General features: G+C 38.3%; 1 protein-coding gene across 11 annotated transcripts in view; it reads left to right on the top strand.

Annotated features, from left to right (window-relative positions):
- LOC117419849 (liprin-alpha-2) overlaps nucleotides 1-26,967 on the top strand; it is a 172,754-nt gene that overhangs the window by 30,424 nt on the left and 115,363 nt on the right. For 2 of the 11 annotated variants that reach the window (XM_058985664.1, XM_058985663.1), the window contains exon 1: nucleotides 16,824-17,295. The exons of 7 other annotated variants lie outside the window; for them this stretch is intronic. In XM_058985664.1, coding sequence (XP_058841647.1) covers nucleotides 17,215-17,295 — 81 coding nt within the window. In that variant the 5' untranslated portion in view covers nucleotides 16,824-17,214. Of the gene's footprint in view, nucleotides 1-7,008; nucleotides 7,085-16,820; nucleotides 17,296-26,967 lie in introns of those variants that run through there. 2 more of the 11 variants (XR_009307233.1, XR_009307231.1) reach the window with 2 other exon arrangements.

Genomic DNA, 26,967 nt, shown 5'->3' with positions numbered 1-26,967 from the left:
CCAATGAATGTAATACAGTCTAGTATGAACTAAATGAACTGAAACGCTGTAGCTTTCTAGTGACACCTACTGTACAGTACTTGGCTGACCATTTGAGTACACTTTCTGATGCATTTCCCAAATGCAGGTTTGTAGGTGGAATGTATCTTAGGGTTAAGAGCCATACTGTATGGACAGTAGCAGCCAATCAATTGCTTTGCATAGGTTTGCATGTTGTGTCGGTAGTGCAAGTGTGTCTGGTCTTGTGCAGTATTAATAACTGCACAAAATGTGAGCGTTGTAATGGCTTCCCATCACTTTTCCCCATTAGGTCTAGGTCTTGGGGCAGAATTGATGCTGACCTTGTATGATCACAACTGTGAAGTATGGCAGAGACTGGCTTGTTGTCTCAGAATCGTATTCATTCCCAGACTTAGGCTGACGAGGGAAGAATCCTGGGATTTCAGCATTAACACATTTGTTACAATTTATTTGTTTTCCATATATGATAAAGTGGTTACTAATGCAAGTGCTGAGTGTTTTCAGATTGGAATACAGTACTGCTGGCAGTTTTTGTTCAAGAACATCACTGTAAATCGTTGACTTTGTAGGCTATAAAATGATCTGTGTTCGTTTTTTCCATCCCTTGTGGTTAAACGACAAATGTGTTTTTTGGTTTTCCTCCTGCAACCTTATGCTCGTTTTAATCATTTTAAGCTCTGGCAGATTGCTGCTTAGATTAACAAGCACATTTACTGTGATCCAGTCTAATTTAATAACTTTGATTCTTTATAAAGCTGCTTTTGGGCCAGACCTTATGGCTGCAGATTGTTTTCTTCTTTTTGTTTCCATGTTGTAACTGGTTAGTCTTTTTGGACCTTGGCCAAAGTGTCCTAGAAAAATAAATCAGTATGTGACGGCTTTTCTAGGAGATGCATCTCATTAGTTGTGGAAGAACTCGGGTATATAGGGGATGGGAATTCATTTTTTTTTTTTTTTTTTTCTGAAAACCATTTACACAAAAGGGTTTATATAAAACACACGGATATGTATAGGCACTTTTTTTTTTTTTTTTTTTTAAGTGGACAGTAAACCAATTGTAATTTAAAACGAGCAACACACAACCCATCCTTGGACTGCATTTTATTGATGGCTATTCTACCTTGCAGCGGCTTTTAAAAAGTACCAAATATCAAAACAAAACCCAGCTTTCATATAGATGGTGTGGGGCATTTTAGGCAGTGCTAGCAGTAGATAATTGTTGTAGCTATTATGGTTTTTATTTACTGCACCTGAACCCCACTACTGAACCCAGTCCACTACAGGGAACTATCACGCAGGTCACATGATCTGGCAGAATGAAAGGATGTCAGTGAGATATGGAAACTTGAGCTGGTTGTGGTGTAAGAAAAGAGGCTGCCAAGAACTGTGTGCTGTATGATTAGGCGTACTTCCACTTCAGGCTTATTTCCAGTGATGTACATTAATTTAATGGTAGCCAAGCTTGTTGTTATGACAGCAGATGTCATCACAATGTGCCTTTCAGAAGAACAAACCCCCTTTTAAAATACTGTACTGGGTTTATTATGTGCCACCAGGTGGCAATGTAGGGTAATAGATCACCATGGTTTTATTACATTATAAATAGGGCTTCACATTTTTGGTTTTAACCAATAAAACCCGATAAAACACCCCCGATACAAAAATAATGAAATCGGTGGATAGCCTATAAACACGGAAAAACTGTGGAAATGGTTAATCAATTCACGTTGACTTTACCCTTTTCCCATAAAAAAAATAAAACCTACGACAAAAATAATAATATTAAATAGTTTCAGGCAATGCCCCGCCTTTCTGACTTGTATCGGTTGTTCTGAATACTTTGAACCCGCCCCAGCTACGGAGTGACAGCACATAACTACGTTTCTATTGGAGACTCCAGAAGAATGTGCCCGTGACCATAGGGATTTCGTTGTGGGAGACAGCAAAGGAGTGTTCACAGTTGCATCCTCACGCTGAAACATACATAATCAGTACATAAAGCAAAGCTTCATATGAAAACTGAAGAAATCTGCCAAGAATCACGTAGCACAACATTGGATTTAATCTGAGTTTTAAGTTGAGCTTTCCCAGTTATTGTTCCTGGGATTCAGGAGGGTAGAACATGCGATATTTCTTCACACGGAGAGACTAGCAGGGGTATGGAACACTATGTTGTTGCTGCTGATTCATTGGGGTCCTTCAATAATCAAATGGATGAGGTTCTGGGAACAGTTATTAGCTGTTAGGAACTGGATGAGCATTGATGATCCTCCTCTCAATTGTAACTGGTCTTGCAGTCTTATACTGGTGCTAGCAGATGGAGTTGGTACGTCCATGCCTGGCTGGAATGCTCCATTAAGAACCTCACTATAAATATTTCATTTCAGAATGGCATTGTGTGTTGTGACGGTTTATTCAATCCAGTTACATTTTTCCAAACGTCAAGTAAAAGAAACATATAAAAACCAATCCCAATTAGCCATTTGAATTTGAAGGCCTTCCATAGTTTAGTCTTCTAATAATGATCATTTGCTCATAATGACACACCTATAAATGTTAACCCCACTGGAATGGTCAAACATTGAAAGCTGTAAGAACTGAACTGGCAAACAACACGTGTTTGCAAGAATTTAACAAAACAAGCACTCATATTCAACTTAAGCAGACACGCCATACCTTCTATTAAATATAATTATGTGATAGTCTGACTCAGTCGTTAGTTCTGCGTGACTAATGGACTAATCAATTTTTGTGTTCAAGTCAGAAAGAGAAATAGGTACAGTTGTATTATTGTCTGTGTTGCTTGTTTCACATTAGCTTGTTTTATGTACTAAGAGATGTAATTAAATAGACGCCCCCCCCCCCCCCAATCTCTTATGTAGGAGTTTGGGGGGGGGGGCACACGACTATTTAATTAGATACCACTTTCAAAACTATAGATATCTGTGGATCATGTTTTTGTACAGTTTAAAAATATGAGTGCTTCACATTTAAGAAAACCCTGTAGGTGTAATTCGGAGCTCCTATGTGAGCAAGAACAAGTATCGATGTGGGTGTCTTCCCTGTTAGCGGTGCTTCAGAGGGAAGAGGAACACACTTGATTGGCTGCTGGAGTTGCTGAGAGCAATGAGTATCTAGGGGGAAGAAGTCGGATCGTGAGACTCTGAAGCTGTAATCAGAGCAGTTTAAAGTGTAACGGTAGACTATGTCACAGTGCTTTCTAATCCAGGAACATCAAGTTTCAGGTTTATTGTGGTTTTGTTTCCATTTGGATATTTTTTACGTGAATGGGAGATCAAAAACATCTATATTCCCCTGGTCAATAACCTCATTTTAATTAATATGCCATTCATAATAGTATCCCCTGATGCTGATTAGATACAGCGATTTGAAATGTCTTTGAATTAGATAGGTGTTTTGTAGTAATGGGTGAATGTTTAACAATACAGTACATTATGAAAAATCAAGTGTGTGGTTCTGTGTATGAAACAAATGGGAGGCCTCTCTAACCTGCTGGTTATCTATCACTGACATTGTCTTAAACAAAAAAAGGCATCATTCTCTTTAAAAAAATTAAAATAAAAAGGGGAGAAGTACTTCCACACACATGGAGCTGAATTGTTCACTTTCAGGTTGTTAGGTTGGATTAATGGAACTGGAAATGTAATTAAGATAAAGGGCACTTCGGATGATTCCAGTGCCGATATTCTAGGAGTGTAATTCAGTACACTGCAAGGAGAAGGGTTTCAAATCATCTTCTGTAGCGTGGAAGAAGATGAAAGCTTGATAAAAAGTGCAATGAAAGTTTTCTCATCTCAAGGTTTAGAGTAACATATCAACCGGTATCCTGTTGAGATAAGCCACAGCTAGAATTTTGTAGAGGAATTTTACACTAGCAAGAAATTGAATATTATATATGGATTGTATCTAAACCATTTATTTTTCATGTGCGATCCTGTAATAAACAGAGAGAGGTGATTGATGCAATCCAGCAACTCTTTGAATGATTTGCACTTTTCCTAATCCACGTGTGTGATCATTATAATAACCCATTCCTCTCTGAATCTGAAGCACAGGTGCTTACTTTTTTCTTATAGGGTACTCCTTCCTTTACCGACGTATCACTGTGTCGCTTCAACTTTTATGCTATGAATTGTATTTTGTTTGTCGCCAAAGCAGATCAGTGTCAGGCTGTTGGGGAACATGTGTTGTGAGTGTAAAAAGTCACATGATAGTGGGACTATGTAGTTTAATGTCTTAGATTGGCTAGCCAATGTGTCAATCATTTTGGGGCTGTTTAAGGCATTGCAAGATGATGCAGCAGGGGTGGGGCTTTGCTCCAAACAGACATGCTATGGTTTGACTGTGGTGCTAAACTGTAAGATTGCACTGTGTCTAAGAATCCAGGACAATTAGTCTGGGACCGGGACTTGATCTTTACATTTCGGGACTGTCCCGTCCAATTAGGGATGGGTGGTCACCCTACCCTCAATGTTTTACCCTTTTTAAATTCCCCAGTGAAGCTTCACTCTTTGATGTGTATTTACCTATCCAATAGGGTCCCTCCTTGCACAGTTCAGTGCCTGCACACAGCCATTCTCTCAAGGCTGAAAGGCTTCAATTACATTAAGGACTTGAGATTTCCCTTAACAAAGTAATGCAAAACAGTTCATCTTTACTTTCAGTTCAGTGCTCGCAATGGGTGCCAGATTGACATCACTGGACACACATGCATACTAACACTAACACTGATTTATTGAACTGATTTGAAATATATAAGCAGGTCACAGGTCACATGTATACCGTCCCGCTGCTAGGTTGTAGTAGGCTGTAGAACGAGCATGTCTGGTTAGTTCACAGAGTGGCACAAACTTTCTTTAAAAGTGTCGATAGATGGGTGAGCTTTGGAGCCCTTAAGGGAATGTAAACAAACTGGTATGCCAACACAATAGCGCTGCGATCTAAACAGTATTCTGCTTTGATTGCAGAGTGCTGTTATTGTGCCTCAAACACTCCTGCCACCACGTTGCAATGCCTTTACCCTTGAAAGGTACAGTGCTTTCTGCATCCCATTGACTCTGAATGTCACACCATGTCTCGACTGCAGGATGAAATGCAGTCTGAATGAAAATCCCTGGTATTTGAATGGTGCCTTATTAATAACAGCATGCACAGCTTTTGCACTCAATGAGTATCAACCTTGTGCTTTACATAAAACCACCTTCTATCCTTGACAACGTGTGGCCAAAGCATTAATGCACTGAAAATATACTAGGGAACTAAAGTAGAGTTTTTTTCCCATTTTTCATCAGATTGTGTCGGAGGGATTGGCAGTATTGATAAAGCCAGACCTAGATCACACAGATTAAACCGTATAAAGGTGTCTGATACCCATGCTTTTCAAATAAGCCCGGACTCTTGTGTTCTTTCGTTGAAATCTATAAAAATCATCCAAATTCACAATGTTAGCGATGGAGAAATGAATTGAACAGCCAGCCTCATGAATTGATAGACCACCTGGGATGCTGAAAGCCAGCAGCTGAACCACATTGTGCAATCAATCAGTTGGAACCTACATCCACTTTATTATTATTATTATTATTATTATTATTATAATTATTATTATTAGTAGTAGTAGTAGTAGTAGTAGTAGTAGTATTATTATTTAGCAGGCACCTTTATCCAAGGCGAATTACAGAGACTAGGGTGTGAACAATACATTAGCTGCAGAGTCACTTACAACTACGTCTCACCCGAAAGACGGAGCACAAGGAGGTTAAGTGACATGCTCAGAGTCGCACAGTGAGTCAGTGAGTGAGCTGGGATTTGAACCGGGGGCCATCCTGGTTACAAGCCCTTTTCTTTAACCACTGTACTTGGTGTACAGTAGCCCATACTGTGTTTAAATTCAAATCCTTTCTTTATTTAGGTCCAGCTGGTAAGGGGTTTCCATTTACTTTGAACCTTGCCAGCCCAACTTTCTGCACTGTACGTACACAGAGTGCAGACAGAGAGAGCAGGTGGGGCTGGCAGAACCATGCTGTCACGTGATTTGAATAGAATGAGGAAGGTTAGGTCCCGCCACCTAGGCAAGCTCAAAGCAAAATCAAATCCAGGTAAATACAGATTTAGAAAACATATATAATAGTTCAAAATTGGAGCAACAGAGCAGAGTACCACTAAAAATGATTACAAACACTATGAAATGGTAAGGGTAAAAAAAATTTACGTTTGAAACTATGTACTCTTTTCTTTTATTTTGTAGTCGCCAGTTCGTTTTTTGTTGTTTTCTCCCCAATTTAATAGTGTCAAATTATTTTTGTTTAGCTCAGCTCACCGCTACCACCCCCGCGCCGTGAAGCGTGTGCCTTCAGCCGACCGCTTTTTTCACACTGCAGACTCACCATGCAGCCACCCAGAGCTACAGCATCTGAGGACAGCTCTGGGCAGCTTGCAGAAAAGCCTGCAGGCGCCCGTCAAGACTACAGGGGTCACTGGTGCGCGGTCAGCCCAGAACACCCTGGCTGACCTAACCCTCCCTCCTCCTGGGCGGCACTCGGCCAGTTGTGAGCTGCCCGCTGGGAGCCCCCGTCCTCGTCGGCAAAGGAATAGCCTGGACTCGAACCGACGACGTCCAGACTATAGGACGTACCCTGCACTCTACGCGAGTGCTTTTACTGGATGTGCCACTCGGAAGCCCCTGGACATTTACCAGTAAATCAAGAATTTCTCAAGAGGAGGCAGTGTGGTCCAGTGGTTAAAGAAACGGGCTTGTAACCAGGAGGTCCCCGGTTCAAATCCCACCTCAGCTACTGACTCATTGTGTGACCCTCAGCAAGTCACTTAACCTCATTGTGCTCTGTCTTTCGGGTGAGACGTAGTTGTAAGTGACTCTGCAGCTGATGCATAGTTCACACACCCTAGTCTCTGTAAGTCGCCTTGGATAAAGACGTCTGCTAAATAAACAAATACAAATAACCAAGTGCCTTTAGCTAATGTCTCTCTTTCGTGCATTGTAAGGCTTCAGGAGTCCCGTGCAACTCCAAGTGCCACACAATCTGCAGTAAGTAAATATATCTATTCACTGTCTGTCTTTGTGGCATTTTGTGTCATAACCAAAGTGTGACTTTCTGTTGAAAAAAGAAGGTCCTAAATGATTCAATTTGCATTTAACAGAATGTTATTTTTCATGAAACTGCTATGTATTTGGGATACAATACCCTTCAACACCATTGTGAATTGTTTTATATACAAATTTACCAGAATGTTGGTTGTTCAACATAAGTTGTTCACAGTATTGTTCAGTACCATATTGAACTAGTTTAAATTGCTCAGTTGTGCATTCATGATTATTTTGTTAATGGAAAATGTGTATGCAGAAATACATAGATTGTACGACGTCATCAATGTCTTTTGTTTATAGAAAATGTATGCAGAAATAAATATATTCTTTGACCATTAATGATTATTTGTTAATTGACACTTTTATATGCAGGAATAAATACCTTATTCAATGCATACCTGCATTTACCAATAAGCTTTGGTAAATCGTAAGATTAACCGGTAAATGTCCGAAAAACCATTTATTACTCAATAATTTCAGACATTTACCACCTTACCGTAAATGCTGACATTTACCAGTAAAACTTGATTGATCAGATTCAGACTTTTACTGTAACATATACAAGCACAGATTTCCCATGAATATGATTATTGTTATAGCATGACTTTTAAATAACTGTTTATTATCTTCAATGAGATATTGAGCTGTTTCTGAGAAAGACAGGGTTAGTAGCGGTCTCACACGAAGCTCTGATCGGTCTAAGGAGGAGGTTCTATGGCAGTCACTACATGAGAATCAACAGCTGGAATATGAGCTGTTTGCCTCCTCTAGCAAAAATTGGCAAGAACAAAGTGCTGTGCCGTGAGATAATGACCCCACAATCCTTGTGAAACGACTTGGCTCAAGTGGCCACATTTTGAGAAATAACATTTCCTTTTTTGGAGTTATCACACAGCTAAAGTAAAACTGTGGCTCACGAGATGAAAGTAGGATCTGTTCATTTCTCTGCTGCACTTGTACAGACAATGATGGAAATAAGGCAAACCTTGTATTTCTTATTCAAACACATTTACTACATGTTCTGAACAGGAATTTCAAGTTCATCTCTTTCTTTACTGGTCTGCATGTTTTTTCTTTTATTTTTTGCTAAAATGGGTTGAAATGAAAACCATGCAGCAAAAACCCCTTGTTCAGTCTTAGGTGATGCTCCAGCCAGTCTTCATAACAAGTGGCTTCACGAACTGAAGTTCATTTCAGTACTAGCAATTGTTGTAACCTAGCAACAAATGTCTGGCCTATCTTTGTAGTCTCCTAACAGGCTTTAACAAATATTCCCTTCACAATAAAAAGCTAAATTGCTTACATTATGACATGAGTTTCTAAACGGTTACTCACTGAATTAGTCAGTGAAAACTAAGTTCATGTTCCATAGTGTAGTTTATTATCTAATTAAAGTTTGGACAGTGTGTTAATAATATACCTTTGTGTACAAAGTAGCATTTGTATAAAGTATTAATATTTGTATTAATATTAACCCTAATTTATGCGTAAAATTATTACAGGCCAATAGTTACTTAAAGCTTAGGAGGTACAATATATATGCAAGTTATTGTGATCTTTCTACACAGTATACTGTATATCCTGAGGAAGATATTTTGTCTGAAGCCTAATTTTTTAACTTCTTGCCAAACACATAGTAACTATAGGAAATATTCAGGGCATTCAAAGAAAAACCCTAAGAGGTCAAATCCTGTGTCATGTGTGTAATCAATCCCCCTGTGACATGTTCTTATAAAACATAAAGAAGCAGCCACCATTTCTCTTTGTATTAATAAGGTGCGGCAGCGTGTAAAGGCTTATCTACTACTAACAAGCATGCAGAAGGCAACATAATTCACTCTTCATTTTCAGTTAATTGTCCCGTTAACCATGCTTTGCTTAAGAAGCGCAATGCTTTCATTTATTTCCATAGTTATTTGGAGTCGTGCATGTTTTTCTACCCTGAAAGAGATTAGCTACTTTGTTATGCCCAAATGCTTTCTTTAAACACAAATCTAGTCTTTGTACTAAAACAATTGACAGGCATTTGTGGATTTGTGTTTGCATTTAGTCAGACAGTTAAACAAAATAACGAGCCGTCTTTCCAAGTACGGTGTTAAATCAACGTTCTTTTTATGAACAAATCCACGCTGCTGTGAAAGACTGTTGGCAGGTTAAGTAGTCCTAGGTTTGCTGTGTTTATATTGGTAGTTTTCCATGTTCTCTAAACATGTCAGTGACTTAATGTCTTCTGTCTTTTAAGATATTCAAGGGTTTACTATTCAAAGTTCTGGCATCATAGTTTAACGTCCATAGTGTTGTACACATATTATTTTTCAATGATAAACAATTTTACCTTGCCTTACAGTTTCTGTGCTGACTTGTTTTCAGAAGACTGCAGGAAAGAGGTGCTGATCACAGTCGAAAATAAAAGGATTAATATGAGCAAATAACATTTTCTAACTTAAGCTTTAAAAATATGCACCAAAAGATCCCCATTTAGTAATAACCTGTCAAATGTTTTCGACTGGTGTTGAGAGAAATGCATGTGAAAGGTTAATTGGTGGTTGTTTTGTAAAATCATGCTACCAATGTCAAAGTGTTTTTTTTAAAGCATTATGCTGTAGAAGCATGTGACAATGTTAAATGTTACACCAGGAATGCTAAAAGAGAATATGACTTGTTTGAATGAGTCACCTGGATTACTCATTTCCAAAGGTGTGTAATGCAGTTTAGTTCTAGACTGATACAGAATTCCATGGTGCGCTACTTCGTTTACTTTGTTTACTTCGTTCTTGCAGCGATGTGAAGATTCGACCTTAGAGTTGGAAGAACGTGGTTTTAAGATGCGTTTAAACTGCAGTCTAGCTGGCTTTTTTTTCAGTTACTTTTATTAGAAGAACAAACAAATTGTTTCTGAGGTTTACTGACTTGTACAGTACGTGCAGGTGACCACGTAGCTCACTTAACTAAATATTCAAAATGCTGGTTTTTATTGTATTTTTTTATGATATAGGAAGCAAAAACTAACCTACTATGCGCTTTTCTAAAGCCTGCTGGATTTGAGCACTGCTGTTCCTCCTTCATGCAGTGCAGGGATGGAAAGAGACTGCCATTGTATAGAAGTTATTCTTCTGATTTAAAGGACGTTGGTGCATGCCATCGAATAGCAGATGATGAGCGCCCTCTATCACCCTTCTATAATATCATCTAGATAATCCCCATTTTCCAGTAGTCTCAATATATTGTATTATGTTTTTCTTTCTCTTTTTGCTTTCCTTTTCCCTCCTTCAATATGCAATGTATTCATTTATTATCCACCTCTAATGCATTCAACTGATTTATTAACACCTCTCTTTGTTGTTTGAATTTACTACATTCCAAAATACAATGTCGTACAGTTTCCAACCTTTGACAATCCCCACATAATCCATCTACATGTTTCCCTATTCTAAAAAGATGCTGACTCAATGCCGTATGTCCAGTTCTCAATCTAGTCATTATAGTTTCTTCCTCCCTGTTCAATTCCCCTCTAAATGTTTCACTCCCTAATCTAACCTTTGGTTGTATATCATAATAAAACTTCCCTGAGGATTGTGTTCCCATTGATTTTGCTGTGATTCCATGATTTTCTGTTTCCTTATTGCATTTATTTCTGCCTGGCACAGAGGAGGCAGTACCATATCCACTTCCTTTCTCAATAACTCATTTTATGCCATAAAATATACCTGTTCATTACCTAGCACCCTAGAATGACTTGGTACCCGTGCCAATATAATGTCTATGTCTCTGATTGCACATTCGTTCAATGTTATTAAAATATCAAATATAATGTATTTCCTGACTCCACTCCCTGTCTCAATAGCATTCAGTGAAGTCAAAGAATCAGTAAACAGAACTACTCTGGCTGGTTTTATTTCCATCACTTTATGTATAGCAAATAACAATGCCAGTGCTTCTGCAGTAAATATAAATAGGTGATCAGATAATCTTTCCATTTTACAAAACTCGATCTCAGGTATATATATATTGCCATAGCCACTTTTCCTGACCTTGGATCCTTTGATCCATCTGTATAGACATGTAATGTGCCCTTCTTTCCTTTCACATAGTCATTTGCCTGTGTTTTAATTACTTCTTTCCCACTGCTCTTATCTATAATTTCTGTTTACACATTTTTGGTTTTACAAAAGTCACCTGGGTATCCAGATATTATCAATGTTTTCCACTTGCTCTAATTCATTGATCTTTAAATGTTCTACCCAGTTCCTTACATGAAACCCAAAAGTACCTCCCCTCTTTTTCCATTGAATCCGTTTATAATGCCAATAGCAATTTTCATTTACACAATTTCTCACTGGATGCTCCATACTCAATGCCTGAAGTTTACTCCAATATGTAATAATACCCTCCTGAGTTCTAATGGCATTTCTCCCATCAAAACCTGCAATGCTGCTACCGGTGACGATCGCATCATTTCTGAACAAATTCGCAAAGCTTGAGTCTGTATCTGATTAAAAACATGCGATTGGGTTTTGTTTGCTGCTCCCAATACTTGACATCCAAAATCCAAAACTCTCCAATATGCATCTTTCTATATCATATTTAGACATTTCTGGTCTGCCCCCCAAGTCATCCCAGCAATAGCTCCACAGATTCATACGTTGCTTGCATTTCTTCTGAATTTTCTGTATTTGTTTATCTCATTTTGCTATTTAAATATACACCCAGCTATTTAAAATCCTCAACCTCGTTCAACTCATTCATTCCCAATATAACCTTTAACTTTCCTACATTGCTTTTTCTTGAGAATATCATGCTTACAGACTTATCTGTTAAAATCTTAAACCCCCACTCATCTGACCAATTTGCTGTTTTGTTGAATGCTTTTTGTAATTCTCTCTGTATCCTTTCATCCTATTGCTTTTTTTATCCAAAATACCCCATCATCTGCAAAATAACACTACTTTAGATTTACTTTTTAATATTTCATCTGCTAAATCATGTATTATGCTATTAAATAACAGAGGGCTGCTTATTCTTCCTTGTGGAGTCCCATTTTCCATACCAAAGGTTTTTGACATTTTAGTTCCCACTCTCACTCAAAGACCTCTCATCTAAGAAATCTCTTATCCACCATAACCTATTTCCCCTAATCCCCATTTTATTTAACTTATGCAGCAGTCCATCTCGCCACACCATATCATATGCCTTTTCAATATCAATAAACACTGCTCCCACCATTTCCATATTACTTAAGGCCTCCTCCACCTCTGTAGTAATCCTATCTGATCTAAAGTGGAGCTATAGGTTTGAAAACCACTCTGAAATTGTATAGCAGTTTGGTCCATTCCTTGTTTCAGTGGAAGTTTAATAAGACACACCTGAGCTTGTTACCTGTACACTGTGGCTCATCAAGTTCTTATTAAAACCTGGAATGGGTCATTTTACAGGTGTCCAGATTGTAGCTGCTCACAACTGCCAGGAAGAGTTGACACTTTATGTTAACACAGAATTGAGAAAGGTATGCTTATTCTGGCAGTATGCACATGTAAAACCGTTTTGAATACTCTGAGCATATGCATTTCTGCAGGATGTAATGTAATTTGTAACTTTAGGGCTATCTGGGGTTTGCCTTCCAGGTAGGTGATGTAATTGCCTTCAATAATATACAGAAGTATTACAGAGTTCACATCTAGGATTAAAGGGGTTAGGTTCAAATGCTACTAGGGGGTAACCTGGATGCGCTGCATATATCAAAGCCCCTGGGGGGTATGTGAAGCCATGTGCTGATGGGAGTGCTAGCTGTCTCTCAGAAGAGATGGAACTCTGAGGTCCCATCTGGCTCTTGTTAAAGGGAAATGGGGGCAATGCTTTCAGTGTGATGGACCAATTTCCTCAAGGAATGTGATGGCAGTTTGATAACAGACCAGTTATTTAAAATGTATGTATTGCTTATTTTATCAATGATGTCAGCTCATTATAAGCCCTGTCAGTATAGCCAGTGTTTTAACCTCCTCATTATGTTTTTGAAAGATGTATGCTGAGAGTTCCTTCATAAAGGAGATGAGATTTCTGTGTCATTGAACTAATATACCACCCCATTTCTTTCTTGACATCCCAAGAAGTCTGAATTGTTTTTGGCTGGCACACTTAATACGGATTGCAATAACCTTATTGTAAGTGCCATGGTTGGAGCTGAAATGCTGGCTGCAAGCTTTATTCATCTAGTCCATGTTTTTGTGCCAATAAGAGTATGTGTCAGTTGGTGTGAGAATCTCAACAAACCATCTGATCGCACAGCTGGTGCAGATGCATTAGGCAGCATCACACCAATGCCTGCGTTATTCATTGCAGTGTTTATTATGAATCTGCTTGTTGTGCCAAGCAAGTCAGGAGTTTAAGTACACTGACAAGACAGTTTTGTTTGTTTTTGGCAGTTCAGTCAACGAAACCCTTTACGTAGATCTAAATATTATTTACCACTGTTAGATAACATTCTGAAAACTGTAGTCATGTGTTTTGAAAACCAAACAAAAACAGTAACCTGCACTGTAACTCAAAAACAGTAACCTGCACTGTAACTCAAAAACAGTAACCTGCACTGTAACGCCGGATATACTGTATGGGGTCCAGTTTGTGATGCCAGAGATTAAATATACATGATTCAGTTTAAAATAAGGCTCTACCTCTATCATACACAGTTTGAACAAAAAAGTAGACTTGATTTTAGTATTTATAGTCATCTTTATGCTTTACTTTTGTATGTAGTTCATATTTTACAAGGGTCAGGTTTGGTTTCTAGTCATTTGTCTTTTATTTAGATTTACAACAGGATTTGTACTTGGCATTTGGCACAACATGCTGCCTTGTTACTGTAAAAGAGTATTTTATAATATTGTTTACCTTAAAACCCATGAACCATTTGACCTCTCGAGTTGTTGTAGTAAAATTGTTCTGGTCACCTACTCACCTTCTTGATGCTCCAAAGATGGTGCCTCAGTGAAGCAAACATCATACCCCAGAGGGCTGTGCTGCACAGTATACATATTTAAAATTAACAAAAGAAAGCATGAAATAAGCCTCGCTTTCACAGGGAAATTCCTAATATTAGTTCAAATTCTCCCACTTTTACTGTGGTACAAACGTGTTTAGACTAGATACTTCTGGCGCTATGCAAGCTTCGTAACCACGGCACGAAAGGGTCTGATATATTCAAACAGTCACCACCTCCAGGAAAATTCTATCCAAATAAAAAATTCTCCTAAAACTTATTACCCGACACTGTATTGGTTGTATGCAATATGTGGCTTAGTTGCATATGGTATTGAATGTTCTATGTAGCTATAAACAGGCATTGTTTTAATTGAGAAAGCCATGTGCACATTGTAATGTGCACATTGTAATTGGGCCTGCTCTCAAGGGTTGTCTGGAAACATGCTTCAGCAACCTCTAATGTATTCCTTACTCTAGTCTTCTCTGGAATTGGAATATTAAGAGATGTAAACAAGTGCACTGCTCTCAGTAGGCTGATTCCTGCTTGGGTTTAATGTACCTGGTGCTGGGTTCTGTTTAGCAATCCATCTGTTTTATTACTATGTTGTAGACTAGCAATTAAAAACAATGTTCAAAGTTAATTATATTTTCTTCAGTTAAAGGACATGCACAAATACCAAAGCTATTTGCATGTGCCAGGCTATTGCTATTCAGTATTTTTAAAATGCATTTTACTTTTTTTTAACTGAACTACTGTGTGTTTAATGGTAAATGGCAGAGTGATTTCGATGAAGCTTAATTCAAGGGAATAATATATATTTTCATACTTTCAATATTATGTACATTGCGCACTTAAAATAATTGAACTCAAAGTGTGTGTTGAAACTGCCGTTCTTTTTATTGCTAAAACAGTAAAGAGAAACACAAGTAAATACAGCGCTCTTGTTTCTGTGTCTTCACCTGTGAATGCTGTTACAATGTGGATAGATGCAGTAGACATGGCTATTGCGTTACTTCACAGCGACCCCTATTGTCAGATGCCTACTTCATATAATGCTTATTTTTCCGTTATTACAGGGTTTTTATCTATGTGGCTTTGTATTAATTAGTACAATTAAATAACAATAAAACACAACCTGTAATCTGCATTTTATGGGGGTAGGAAGTTTCAACATTTGGACACTTTCTACATGTCCCACAGACAGATGTCACACTTTCACATTCGTCCATACATACAGTGTAGACAACTGCTTTAGTCTTAACATAGAATATGGGTATTCGATTCCGGGGATCTAGGGGTCTGTCTGTCTGTCTGTCTGTCTGTCTGTCGCGCGCTGTGCATCTTTACTGGAGAAGCTCTAGTGTATGTCATAGGCATCAACCTTTTCATCATACAGTTTAGAGAGATGTTTGTAACAGGTAAACACTGAATAGATGACTCGAATGCTTTCTGTTGGTTGTAGTAGTTAGATTAGATTCTTAATATGACTTATATAATGCTTCGAATTCTCAGCGGCAAAAGCCAAATGAAAGTGATACAAGTAAAGAAAAAAATCTGGCGTGTTTTGATTTTGCTAATTAAAAAGGTGCAACTAGCACCGTACAGTAGCGTCATATTTTTGTGCAATTACATAATGATTTTAACACAATAACTAGATAACCCAGGGCCAGCATCAGCACAGGTGCAACCCAGGCAAGCACCCATGGCCCAGACACCAGAGGTGGGCCCACACACATAGAGAAATAAAATTGCAAATATGAGTAAATGTACCATTTATGTGCCGGCTATCCTACTAAAGCAGCCTTCAGGTCTAGAAACATTTAGTTTTCACTGAACTGTATGCGTGCAGCGCACTGAAACTTTTCAGATCGCCATGTTTTTTTTCATTTCTTTTCCAGCTTGAGTAATGAGCTTGTTACCCACAAACATTGTTTAATTTACTTCTAAAGAAATGAAATGTTTGTTTTGTAAAACAAACAAAAAAGAAAATCACCATGTAGGCCTACAGCATTTACATTGATAACGAATGTATTGATAATGAATAGTAAACAGCTGTCTACAAAGTATTTGGTTAGCTTTGTAGCCTACTTAAAAGCTATCTTTTTTAAAAGGTTCTACAGTTATTTACTGCTTCAGACACAAATTACATGAAATGGTAACACGTGTTTAAACAGTCTTCTACAGTGTCACAAGAGGACGAATGTAGAAACATTCGCTATCACACCCACAGTCTGCTTCTCTGCGCTGATTCTTTGCCATACGATTTGTTCAATTTTCCTTCTAATTTACCTCTGTTGAACTTGGCGGCAGAACTCGTGAAACGTTAGGATTATTGTCTAACCACACAGTTCCGGTTGTCTTAATTTGTGGGTTTATTTGATTTATCGATGAACGATGTGATTCAAGGTATTATATATATATATATATATATATATATATATATATATATATATATATATATATATATATATACATTTTTTTCCCTCACACTCGCAGTTAAAATTGGTGGGCAGTGGACCGTTGGCCCATACATCTCCGATGCCCATGAATTAAATGAGTATTGTCAACCCACACCGAAAGCAGCTTGCCTGGGTTCTTATACGTATCTGCTCGGAAGCGGTCCCCTGATTTTGGACTTGCCTCCCTGAACAGCAGCAGCACGTGCTACTATTGGTTCGCTGGGCTCTGATGCTCAGTAATAATCACTCTGTTGGGCTGTGGAAGAGGGAGGTGATCATCACAGAGCAGATGGGTTGGTCTGCGGCGTTGTAAGAGTCCCTGACAGCTCTTACACACGGACCTTGCTTGCTGCACTTGACTTAACACTTTTTGTTTTTTTTGAGTATTCGATGTTGTGTTTTTTTTGGTGGGATCGTGCAGAGCGGTGGAAACTTATTGTTTCTGTACCTTCCCCGTGGTCTATCGAGGTGGGGAGGCAAGCTGTGCTGAAGACAAGTCCTGCCAGAGCGTGGCGGATGGAGCAGATTTGAATTCTTCTGTATGTCCCTAACGGAGGCAACGGATTTAATACCAGCAAGCTAAGCTACTCTGGCTTGTGCAACTGTGTTTAGTTTTGGATTGATTTGAAGCAGCTATGATTTTTTCAGACATGAACACGAGGACCAATTCCCCTAAAGTGCACCCTCCCAATGGGACGCGTTTTTATACATTCCAGGCAAGTACTGCACTTTTTAAAAATAGTTACATTGCTGGTTTGTTTATGGTTTATGTTGTATTAGTGCTGTATCGAATAATTTAAACGTGGATATTGTATACCCACACAATACACGTTTGTTTTGTGTTTTTGTATTTCTTATTATTTTTAAACAGGGCACGCATTGAGATACTTGTTTGATGCAGGCTTGCGCACAGACTAAACCTACTAATTCACAGGACTCCTATAAATAACACGACTTTCCAGACAAATCACATTTTTATATTGATACTGAACCTATTTTCATTCGAGATCAGAGGTTGTTGGTTTTATCTGTGTTTTTTGTTATAAAATAGGAATATGTTCATATGTACACCTATTAGGATTTCTACACGTAATTTCTTATTTTAACATGGCACTGTTATGTACATGACTTGTTCATTTTTGTATATGTACTGTAGTAGCCTACTGCAGTGATTCAACTGCTATCTATTGTTTTCAGTGAATAAGTGATACTGTTTTAAATGGTTTCTAGATTTGTTGTATAATAATTAAAAGCGTAACATGCAACGTTGTAAACTTAAAGTCGATACTTTGAAAGCCTAACAAAATTGACAGCGTCACACGTCTGCTACTGTTGTCAAAAAAGGGCACAACAATAATATTTTAATACTTTATTATTATTAGTTTATTTAGCAGACGCCTTTATCCATGGCGACTTACAGAGACTAGGGTGTGTGAACTATGCATCAGCTGCAGAGTCACTTACAACTACGTCTCACCCTAAAGACGGAGCACAAGGAAGTAGTGACTTGCTCAGGGTCACACAATGAGTCAGTGGCTGAGGTGGGATTTGAACCGGGGACCTCCTGGTTACAAGCCCTTTTCTTTAACCACTGGACCACACAGCCTCCTTTTATACTTCACTGGCTTTGGCAGTTTGTTTTGAAATGGGTAACCACTACTCAATACTTAGAGCAAATAAGCAATTTTGTTCACCCTCTTTCAGTGGAAAAAACCCAAAGCAGTTAATATTTTCTATAATGTAGAGGTAATTGGTTGAATGTTCTGCAGGTGTTTTCATTTTTTTCAGCGACCATTTAAAACAGACAGACTTCTGAACCCAGGTGTTGGGTCAGTTCATACTGCCGGTTGTATTGGTACTGTAGGTTTAATACTCCTATCCATTTGGATCTGGTTAGTACGCTGTTTCCTGCTGAAACGCATGTGGGGTATTGGTGGCCTGTGCCCTTTTGGTCAAACGTCCATGGCTGAAGTCGTACTCGGCATTTAGCAGGACATCATACTATAGACACTGAGACAGCCTGCCTGTTTTTATATGTGGTCTGAATAATGTGTTGGTGCAGCATTCTTACTGTATCCTAACCCTGAAGTTACTGTTCATTTAAAGCCTAGTGTAGAGGGTAGCTAGCAGCTGTACTGTACAGGTCTTCAATGCCATAGGCTTGTAAATAGAAAAATGTCTTCTAGATGTATTTTATAATTTTACCTACGTTATATACAATGGATTCCAGCAAAGCTCACTAAATGCAGTTTTATAAGAAAATGTGACTGTTTTTAGCAAATTATTATATCATGTGGGGGATGATATCCTCCCCCATCCGTTTGACTTATTCCATGTTGAAATCACTTTGAAAAAAGCCTGGTTTGTCAGCAGCAGATCAAGATCAAACAGGTATCATCTGAAACTCTGTAAACCTTAGGATGGCAGACTGGCAAAACTCTATCTAGAACTCGCTCTGATGAAAAAAGTGACCTAAATGAGTGTCTAATACTGGAAAAATGTTGGAGGTGAAGAAATGTGTAAATAAGTTAATTTTAATACATAGTTAGCTGTCACAGGAATCACATTTCTGGCTTTTATTTAAACTACGTGCACGTTGCTGTTTATGGTGCGGCTTGTAAATTACATCATTAGTATTACTGTTATAGACTTGTTATTGCCAGCATTACCACATCTCCAGTACTATACTCTCTGGGGACTCGAAGCACAAATATTGGATAATTGATAACACATTGTGGGTTAGAGTCTGTTCTAGGTTAGTCCTGTAATGTGTCATTATTTTAGAATTAATCCATGCTGTGGGTACCTGTACTGCTAAAAATTCACAGTAACGTTTACACAAGACATGGCACTTCCTGGAGTTGACATTTTAGCAGTGCATTTCTAAAAATTCAATTACAGCTGGTCTTAAACCTGAAGATTACCAATTAAAGGAGTTCAATATATCAGTCAATCTTTATTTTATATAGCACCTTTCATAGTGGACCACCATCACAAAGCGCTTTACAAGATGCAGTAACACCAAAATACTTTAAATACAGAGAAGTGCATAATACATGATATACATAAAAAAGCCTAATACAATACAGTGAAAAATGCATAATACATGAAATAGTAGCAAACACAGAGAAGCTAATAGCAGATCTCAGTCTTAAAGAGCATGGAAAGCAAGAGAGAACAGATGGGTCTTGAGAGTTGATTTAAAGCGAGCGACGGTGGGAGCATCACGCACTAAAGCTGGGAGAGAGTTCCAAAGAGTCGGAGCCATGAAGCTAAACGACTCTGGTCTGCTTGGGGATAACAAGCAGACCAGAGTCGGAGGACTTCGGCTTGCGGGCAGGGACATAGCGGGTCAGCAGGTTGGGGAGGTACTCGGGACCTGTGTGATGAAGGGCATTGTAGGTGAGCAGGAGAGTTTTGAAAGTAATCCTGAACTTTACAGGTAGCCAGTGCAGCTGGGCAAGACAGGGGGTGATGTGTATCTAATAGAAGTATCTGACAGAGTTTCAAGGACATGTTAATCCACATGGATTGTGTAAAATACTTTTTTAAGACCGCTTCCGTGTCAACTGCTTACACGCATGCATTTATTGATTACTGTGTGTCAAATCACAAAGAAGCTCAAGGGACACACTCGCGCTATGAAAAGGTGTTAACATTGTGTGATTAAACTCCACATTGCCAAAAACAGTGATTGTATTTAGCAGTACAGAATGAACTCAAACTGTTTTGTGAATGGCAAAACATTTAGTAAATCAATTCAGAAAGCTACTACTGGATGCATTTTAAAAGTCCAGTACACAGTATTGTACAAGACAAAATTAATTGTATTTTGCCCCATTCTATCACTGAGACAAACAAGATCAATCCTTTCTTTTAATAAAGGCTGACAAAAGCAGTCTGACTTGTAGAACAGCTTAAGTACTTTTAGTAGATATTAACAGAGCTAGATGCCAATCAAATATGTGAACTGCAGTAAATCTGAAAATAGGTCTCTAATTATTTCTTATTAGACCTGTGTTGTCATGGCAAGTTTTGAATCCTAAATGAAACATTCGTACAAAGTATATTTTTAAAATGTTAAGCTAATCTAGTAGTTTCTGTATTTCCTACTACGACAGTATTTGGTCAAATATGGCTTTGACAACTGAACAGTGGTATACTCTACAGTATCCTAAATATTTAGAAAAGAGGATTAGAGGAAACCATAATAGATGAATGGGTTGAAATAAAAATGCAACTGTATTTATCGAAGTGGATCAGTTTGTGGATCTCAACCTAATTTCGTTTTTTCTTTTCAAACTAAAAACTGATTGCAGATTTCTTATCATGTCGAAATAAACCCTTGCATACATTTAAAATGTATTTTGTTTTTGCAACCTGTAGATGTTAATAATGCCTTCCATCAATTAATAGCAATCAAGTGAAGTGTGAGCAAACTAAGAGGCTGTAAACATGTAACAGTGGCAAAGAAGGACTAACCCGATTTATTCACAGTGAACTGATCAGACAGGGGATTAAAGTCAAGGTGGATAGGTTTGAACCAGTTTTGCTCTTGTGGTTAACCAGGATTGGAATTGAAGACCTTTGGAGGATAAAATCCACACAGATGCCCTTTGTTATATCTAGTAATGTCTCTGTAAATGGTAGGTGGGAAATTGGAAACGTCGGCAGTAATGTTGAATTGGGGCTTGGGGCAGGTTTCAGGTTGCACTCTGAGGTGCTGGATGAACTGCATGAGTTTAGACCTGATTCTAAGAGCTCTACAGAGGCCACAAGCATAACGAAGGAGCGGTGATGCTCATCCTCACCTCCTATTATTATTTGTATTATTATTATTATTATTTTTTATTCAGAATGGTTGGTTAGTAACAGCCATATGCTGTGCCTGTGTTGCTATGCTTTTTGCAGGTATGAAGGTAAAACTGTGTTTCAAATTTGAGGAATAGAGTGAGGAAAGTTTTAACCTTCCTGTAGAAGTGCCTTTGTGAACACACCCTGTTCTCATTCCAGGAGCATACCTTTAAAAGGACCCATACAGCGAAGGAGATCCAGTCAGCTGCCGTGATACATCATTTCAAATTTCCTTGGCAAGATACTTCAGCCCATTGGGACTGCTCGCTACCTCTGTGACACACTGAGCACTAATTTAAGATGCTGAACTGCTTGTCATCATTACTATTCTTGCAGGCCTGTTCCCTGGGGTACCCTTGATCAAAGCAGTTAACGTAGAAGCTTGCTGTGGGAGGAGGTGATGCAGAGTTGCATGTAGACTGACAGGGGAGATGGATGGCAAGCTGTGCTGTCTCCTTAAAAGTGTAACTTTCCATTTCGAGTCGCACAGCAATCTGAAGTTCGACAGCATTTGCAAGGGGAGCATTTACAGCTGGACAGTTTAGGTCCTGACAGCTGTGTGAAAAAGCATGAATGCACTGAACTGCATATGTGGAAATAAAGTGACAGATCAGACAATCGACAGTATTTTGTGCTTGAATAGGTTTCAGTGGAATAAATATATGGTCCTAGTCATAACATTTGAACTTGAGTGTTTTTTTTTTTAATTCAAAATGTGTTTTTATAATTGAAATACATGAAACTCTTCAAGACGCTTCCTGAAACATGTTCATGTTCTGTGGTAGATTGTCATACAGTGAAGATTGTTAACTACTTACTACCTGCCTCTGTGGTGTAATAATGGATAAAGAATTTAGCTGCAGTATCTTTAGCCCGACATTTCACAGTGCATGTGTAATTGCATCTCTCAGCACACACAGCCAGTTTCTATCTGTTTGCTCAGTTGTGTCTGAAACCACCCGTTTCACAAAGAATAAGGTTGTACTATTCCAATGCTGGGACTGCTGTGATGTCATAGGTATAACGTGTTCCAGTCTTCAAATACAGGATGTAGTTTTCCAGCTGCGCTTCCACTAGTACGTTTTGAAATAAATTATTCATGTTCTAGCTAGCTAGTAAAATAACCAGATGTTGCGGCATATTTGTTGCATTTGCACATAAATAACAATATAAAGATAGTGTCTACTCCAGTAATTTTGTATGTGTCAAATCCTGCAGGTACTGTATCTGTTACCAGGAATGTACAGGGTGGCACTGATTCGATGTGACCTGTCTGCCAGGTGTTGAAATTGTTCTGGAGAGTTATGTGATGAGTGATCAATAAGAACCGCCTCTAATTCCTTCAGGGGAATCAGGGTTATTTTCCTGTTCTGTAGTAGTTACACTTTCCAGTGACACAGTTTACATTTAAGACATGTGTATTTTAGATGCCTCCAGTACTCTAGCCATCTTTTAGAGTGTGTCAAATCTGATCCCTTGTCCATTATGACTGAAACTGATTAATTGAAATGGGGGAAGTTTACATAGTGCCCTGTCTGCTTCTTTATCTCCCCCTATAGCATGATAACAAAGCTTTGTGGTAATGCTAACCCTGACAGTGCTTGTGCTTCACTTGTTTCTGTCATGCTTCACATCATGTCCTGAAACCTATTTAGAAAGGGTCAACGGTTTGGCAATCGTACTTGAAGGCGGTTGATTTTCTAAATCCCAGCAACATCTGATGGATTATAGTACTGTGTATGTGGACAGATCTTTGTCACTGCTGATGCAAAATCCACAATCAAAACTTTTTATTTTTTTTGGTTTCCACGCAATTTATTTATTTTTGTCCACATATTTTATCATAGCTTAACAGTACTGTGCAACTGAATGCCATTTGAATTGAGCACAGTGTACAGTACTATTGAGATGGGCAGGCAAAGGGGAAACAAAAGGTAATATCATGACCCTGCTTAATACTGGTATAAAAAAACAATAACCATTTGTAGACCTATTTGTAAACTCTTTTGTTTTATTTTGAGTAAGAATGACGTTAGTAATGTCAGAGCTTTCATTATATTTGTGTCCGTGTCCATGAAGGCTATGTTCTTCATGTTGTTAATCGGCATTATAACCTCTACTGGGCAGATTGGAAATTCAGTTTGACCCAGTTTGACATATTCTGTGCCGATCTAGGGATGAGCGAGCTTTGGAGAGCAGGGCCTCTTTTGCTGTTGTCACGTATAAAGCTGTGTTCTTAGCTGGCACTCGGCCCACCTTTAAGCCATGCTCTCTTCAGATTTGCATGACCCACCACCCCCGGGTTATCTTCAAACTCATTCTGATAAGTCTTGTGGGATAAAAGCGGAGGTACGCCAGGGACACCAGACTCCGCCGCTGCTTGATCTTATGTGGAAGCCTCCCAGCTGTGGTGTTTATTTCTCCTCTTTCTCAACTGAAGTCTGTGATTCAGGAAAGGGGGGGGGGGGTGGCTTAATTTTGTGCCTATGATTGCATGTTTGAAACTAAGCCTTCAGCTTAGGTTGTGCTGATTTCCAATTTCTGATTGACATAGGCTTGTAGAGAAATGTTATGCTATGACACTTGTTTGATTAAAAAAATATGGGGGGCGGGGCGGGGGGGGCATAGGGATGATGGTACCTCCTGTGTTCCTTTTAGTGTTAGTAAAAGCTGCTCCTCACATACCTGTATCTCAGAAACCATTTGAGATACAAACTAAATGTTTGCCTTGACTGTGACTTCACATCTAATATTGCAGCCATATTCTGGTCCTCATGGAAGTTCAATAGGCAGAGACACATCACTCTAGTTCTGTAGCTCACACTGAGGCTATGGCCCTATGTGCTGTATCTCTGTGGACCTAAGTCTCCTGTGCAGTAGTTTTAATAAATAGAAAATATGTCTATACAGTGTGTGTATGTATTGTGTCTTAGAATTAACCTCAATACCAAACCTTCAGACAATGTAGCAAGGATTTACTTCATTTAATTATACTGGATTCCATAGGCACCAGATACAAATGACCTTACAAATGCTCACAAGACCCCTTTTTGTTGCCTTGATTTAGATGTAAAATGACAGCACTACTGTATGCTGTTGAATCCATTGTGGTTTTTAAAACATGTATGTTAATTGTATTATAATTGGTTTCGGAGCAGTACAAAAGCAAGTATCAAAATCATTTTCACCCCGTCTAAATGAAAGCGTATTCCCCCACATTGGAAAATAAGTGTCCTGGGAAAGCATCAGTTAATGGAAGGAGAGAATATTAAACCTGCAGCAGCGGTTCTGCTTGAATTATTCAAGTCTGGGTCAGAATGGGTTATGTTGTATTCAGAAGTCGAGACATTTTAATAATTTGTTATGCTATTGATGTATGGCGTGGACGCTGTCCCCAGTACAGTGTTAACCAATGTTAATTTCTATATTTGTAATGCATTGCCCCGGAAATATCTGTGTAGATTCAACTAGGCTTGGAGTGTGTTTGAATCTCCCTGCTGTGCCTTTGTCACTTGTGACCCTCCATTATCACATTGGTGGCTCACATGACTTGCTGCTAAATGTAGCACTAGATGAGCTGATGAAAATGTTCCTGAGGAGGGGAGGGGAGGGGGGGAAATCACTCCTTGGAATTGGAATTGAACAGATTTTTAATTTTTTTTTAAATAGAAGATCCAACAAGTCAGCTTAATATTTCAATTATTGGTAGAAAGAGAAAACATTGGCTTCATCGTTGAGACTCGGTTGCTGTAAAGTTGTTTAACTTTTCCTGTAATAAACAAGTAATACAAGGGTGTTTTTAGTGTTTTGTGAGTGTGTTATCATCCCTACTCATAATGTAAAGACCCCAGGATTTACCATTTTGCTGTATTTGGCTTTTGCGCCTTTCTGTAGCTTTGACAATGGTGTGAACAAGTACATTGATTAAATGTACAGTATATAACAGGTTTTTTTTAAATCTATTTTTACATTTAAAAGAACAATCAAAAGTAAAACTTTCTGAAAGCCTTTCAGAGGTGCATGGTGTAGGTTACTCTAAGACTGTCTTGGCTGTAACAGCAGCTTTTAAGATACAAGCAATGGATTTAATTTAGTGCCGATATACAGTGAAAGATTAGCAATTATAATGCAATTTTGTTATCTGGCTTGACCCCATTTTAGGAATGATTCAATGCAGGACGGTTGAATTCTGTGCCTAGGCACACTCTCACATACAATACATCACAAACAAACTGAAACGCCTTGCATTGCTAATATGTAGAGGCCTATATACTGTATGTGTGTATTTCCAAGATCCATAACACATTTTGCTCTTTAGCCTGTTAGATTGGTCTATGGCAGGCAACTTTTGAGCTCAAGTTTAGAAAAATATATAAGATAAATTTAAAAAAAACACCTCTTGATCAATTTGCAACCAAAGTGCCAATAAGAAAATAATAAAAATAAATCAAAATATATAATTTTATTTTTATTTTTCCAACTGATAAAGTACTGTTTTTGTAACCTGATAACTCATCATCATCAAACTTAAATTCAAATGGTTTATTCAATCTTTCCAGAAACGCCATCCTATCGGTGCCTCATTTTGTATTTCCACGAGTGCACCTCATCGCTACAAAATGGCATGTAAAGAAATGGCGAAAAGCTACAAAGTGTTGGAAATTGCTCGAGCTCCTGAAAAAAATCTGAATCGCACACAAGTCACAGAACAATTTGGTGTTTTCCATTCTGTTAAATAATTGTGTGCATGTTTGAATAATGCTCCTGTACAGGTATATAATGAATCCAGAGCTGCTGCTGCTGTATTTTATAACGTGTGAAGGGGTGCTGTGTTAATTTGGTTTGACAGTTAGTTTATTAACACTAGTTTGTCTTTTTCTTTATTATTATAGTTTATTAACATACACTAGTGCTGTTCTCTTACTTATTCTATTCATTTAATATGTTGATGCATCATGACAAGTAATTAATATGTATGTATTTATTGATTCATATTGTACCTGATGTTCAGCTCTGTCTTTTAAAGAACACTTTGGCTAAGAGAACACTTCACTTGCTTCCCTAGGGGTGTTCTCTGAGCCAGAGACTACTGTAATGTAATAATACTGTTCAGGGCAGGTTAATAACAGGGAGCTAGCCAAGATGCTGAAGACAGTGGCCAGACTGCCCTGGGCAGACATAGATACTAAGCAAGCATGTATTCACATTTCCTTTTGAGTACTGTCATGAGTGTTAAAGTATTGCAAAATACACACACTATACCCAGATTTAGAAATCTGTAAACGACAGCAATTTTATTTATTTATTTATTTTATTTTTTATTTATTTTTTTGTTCCGAATTTTGAAAGCTGTTTAAAAAGAATGGTTCCCTGTGATGTCCGTTTTTTCGGAGTATATTTCTGTGAATGTAGTGCAGCATTATGACTTCTTAGTCATTCTGCTTACTGGTGGTTTTGGTTAATAGTGGAGAGATAGTAAAATACTGCCATGTTCAATTAATGAAAGTAATATTGCATTTGAGCTGTCTTTTACA

The sequence above is a fragment of the Acipenser ruthenus genome, chromosome 14 (assembly GCF_902713425.1).
Source record: "Acipenser ruthenus chromosome 14, fAciRut3.2 maternal haplotype, whole genome shotgun sequence".
NCBI lineage: Eukaryota > Metazoa > Chordata > Actinopteri > Acipenseriformes > Acipenseridae > Acipenser > Acipenser ruthenus.
The sequence above is the reverse complement of the archived record's forward strand: the minus strand, read 5'-3'. Positions and strand labels throughout refer to the sequence as shown.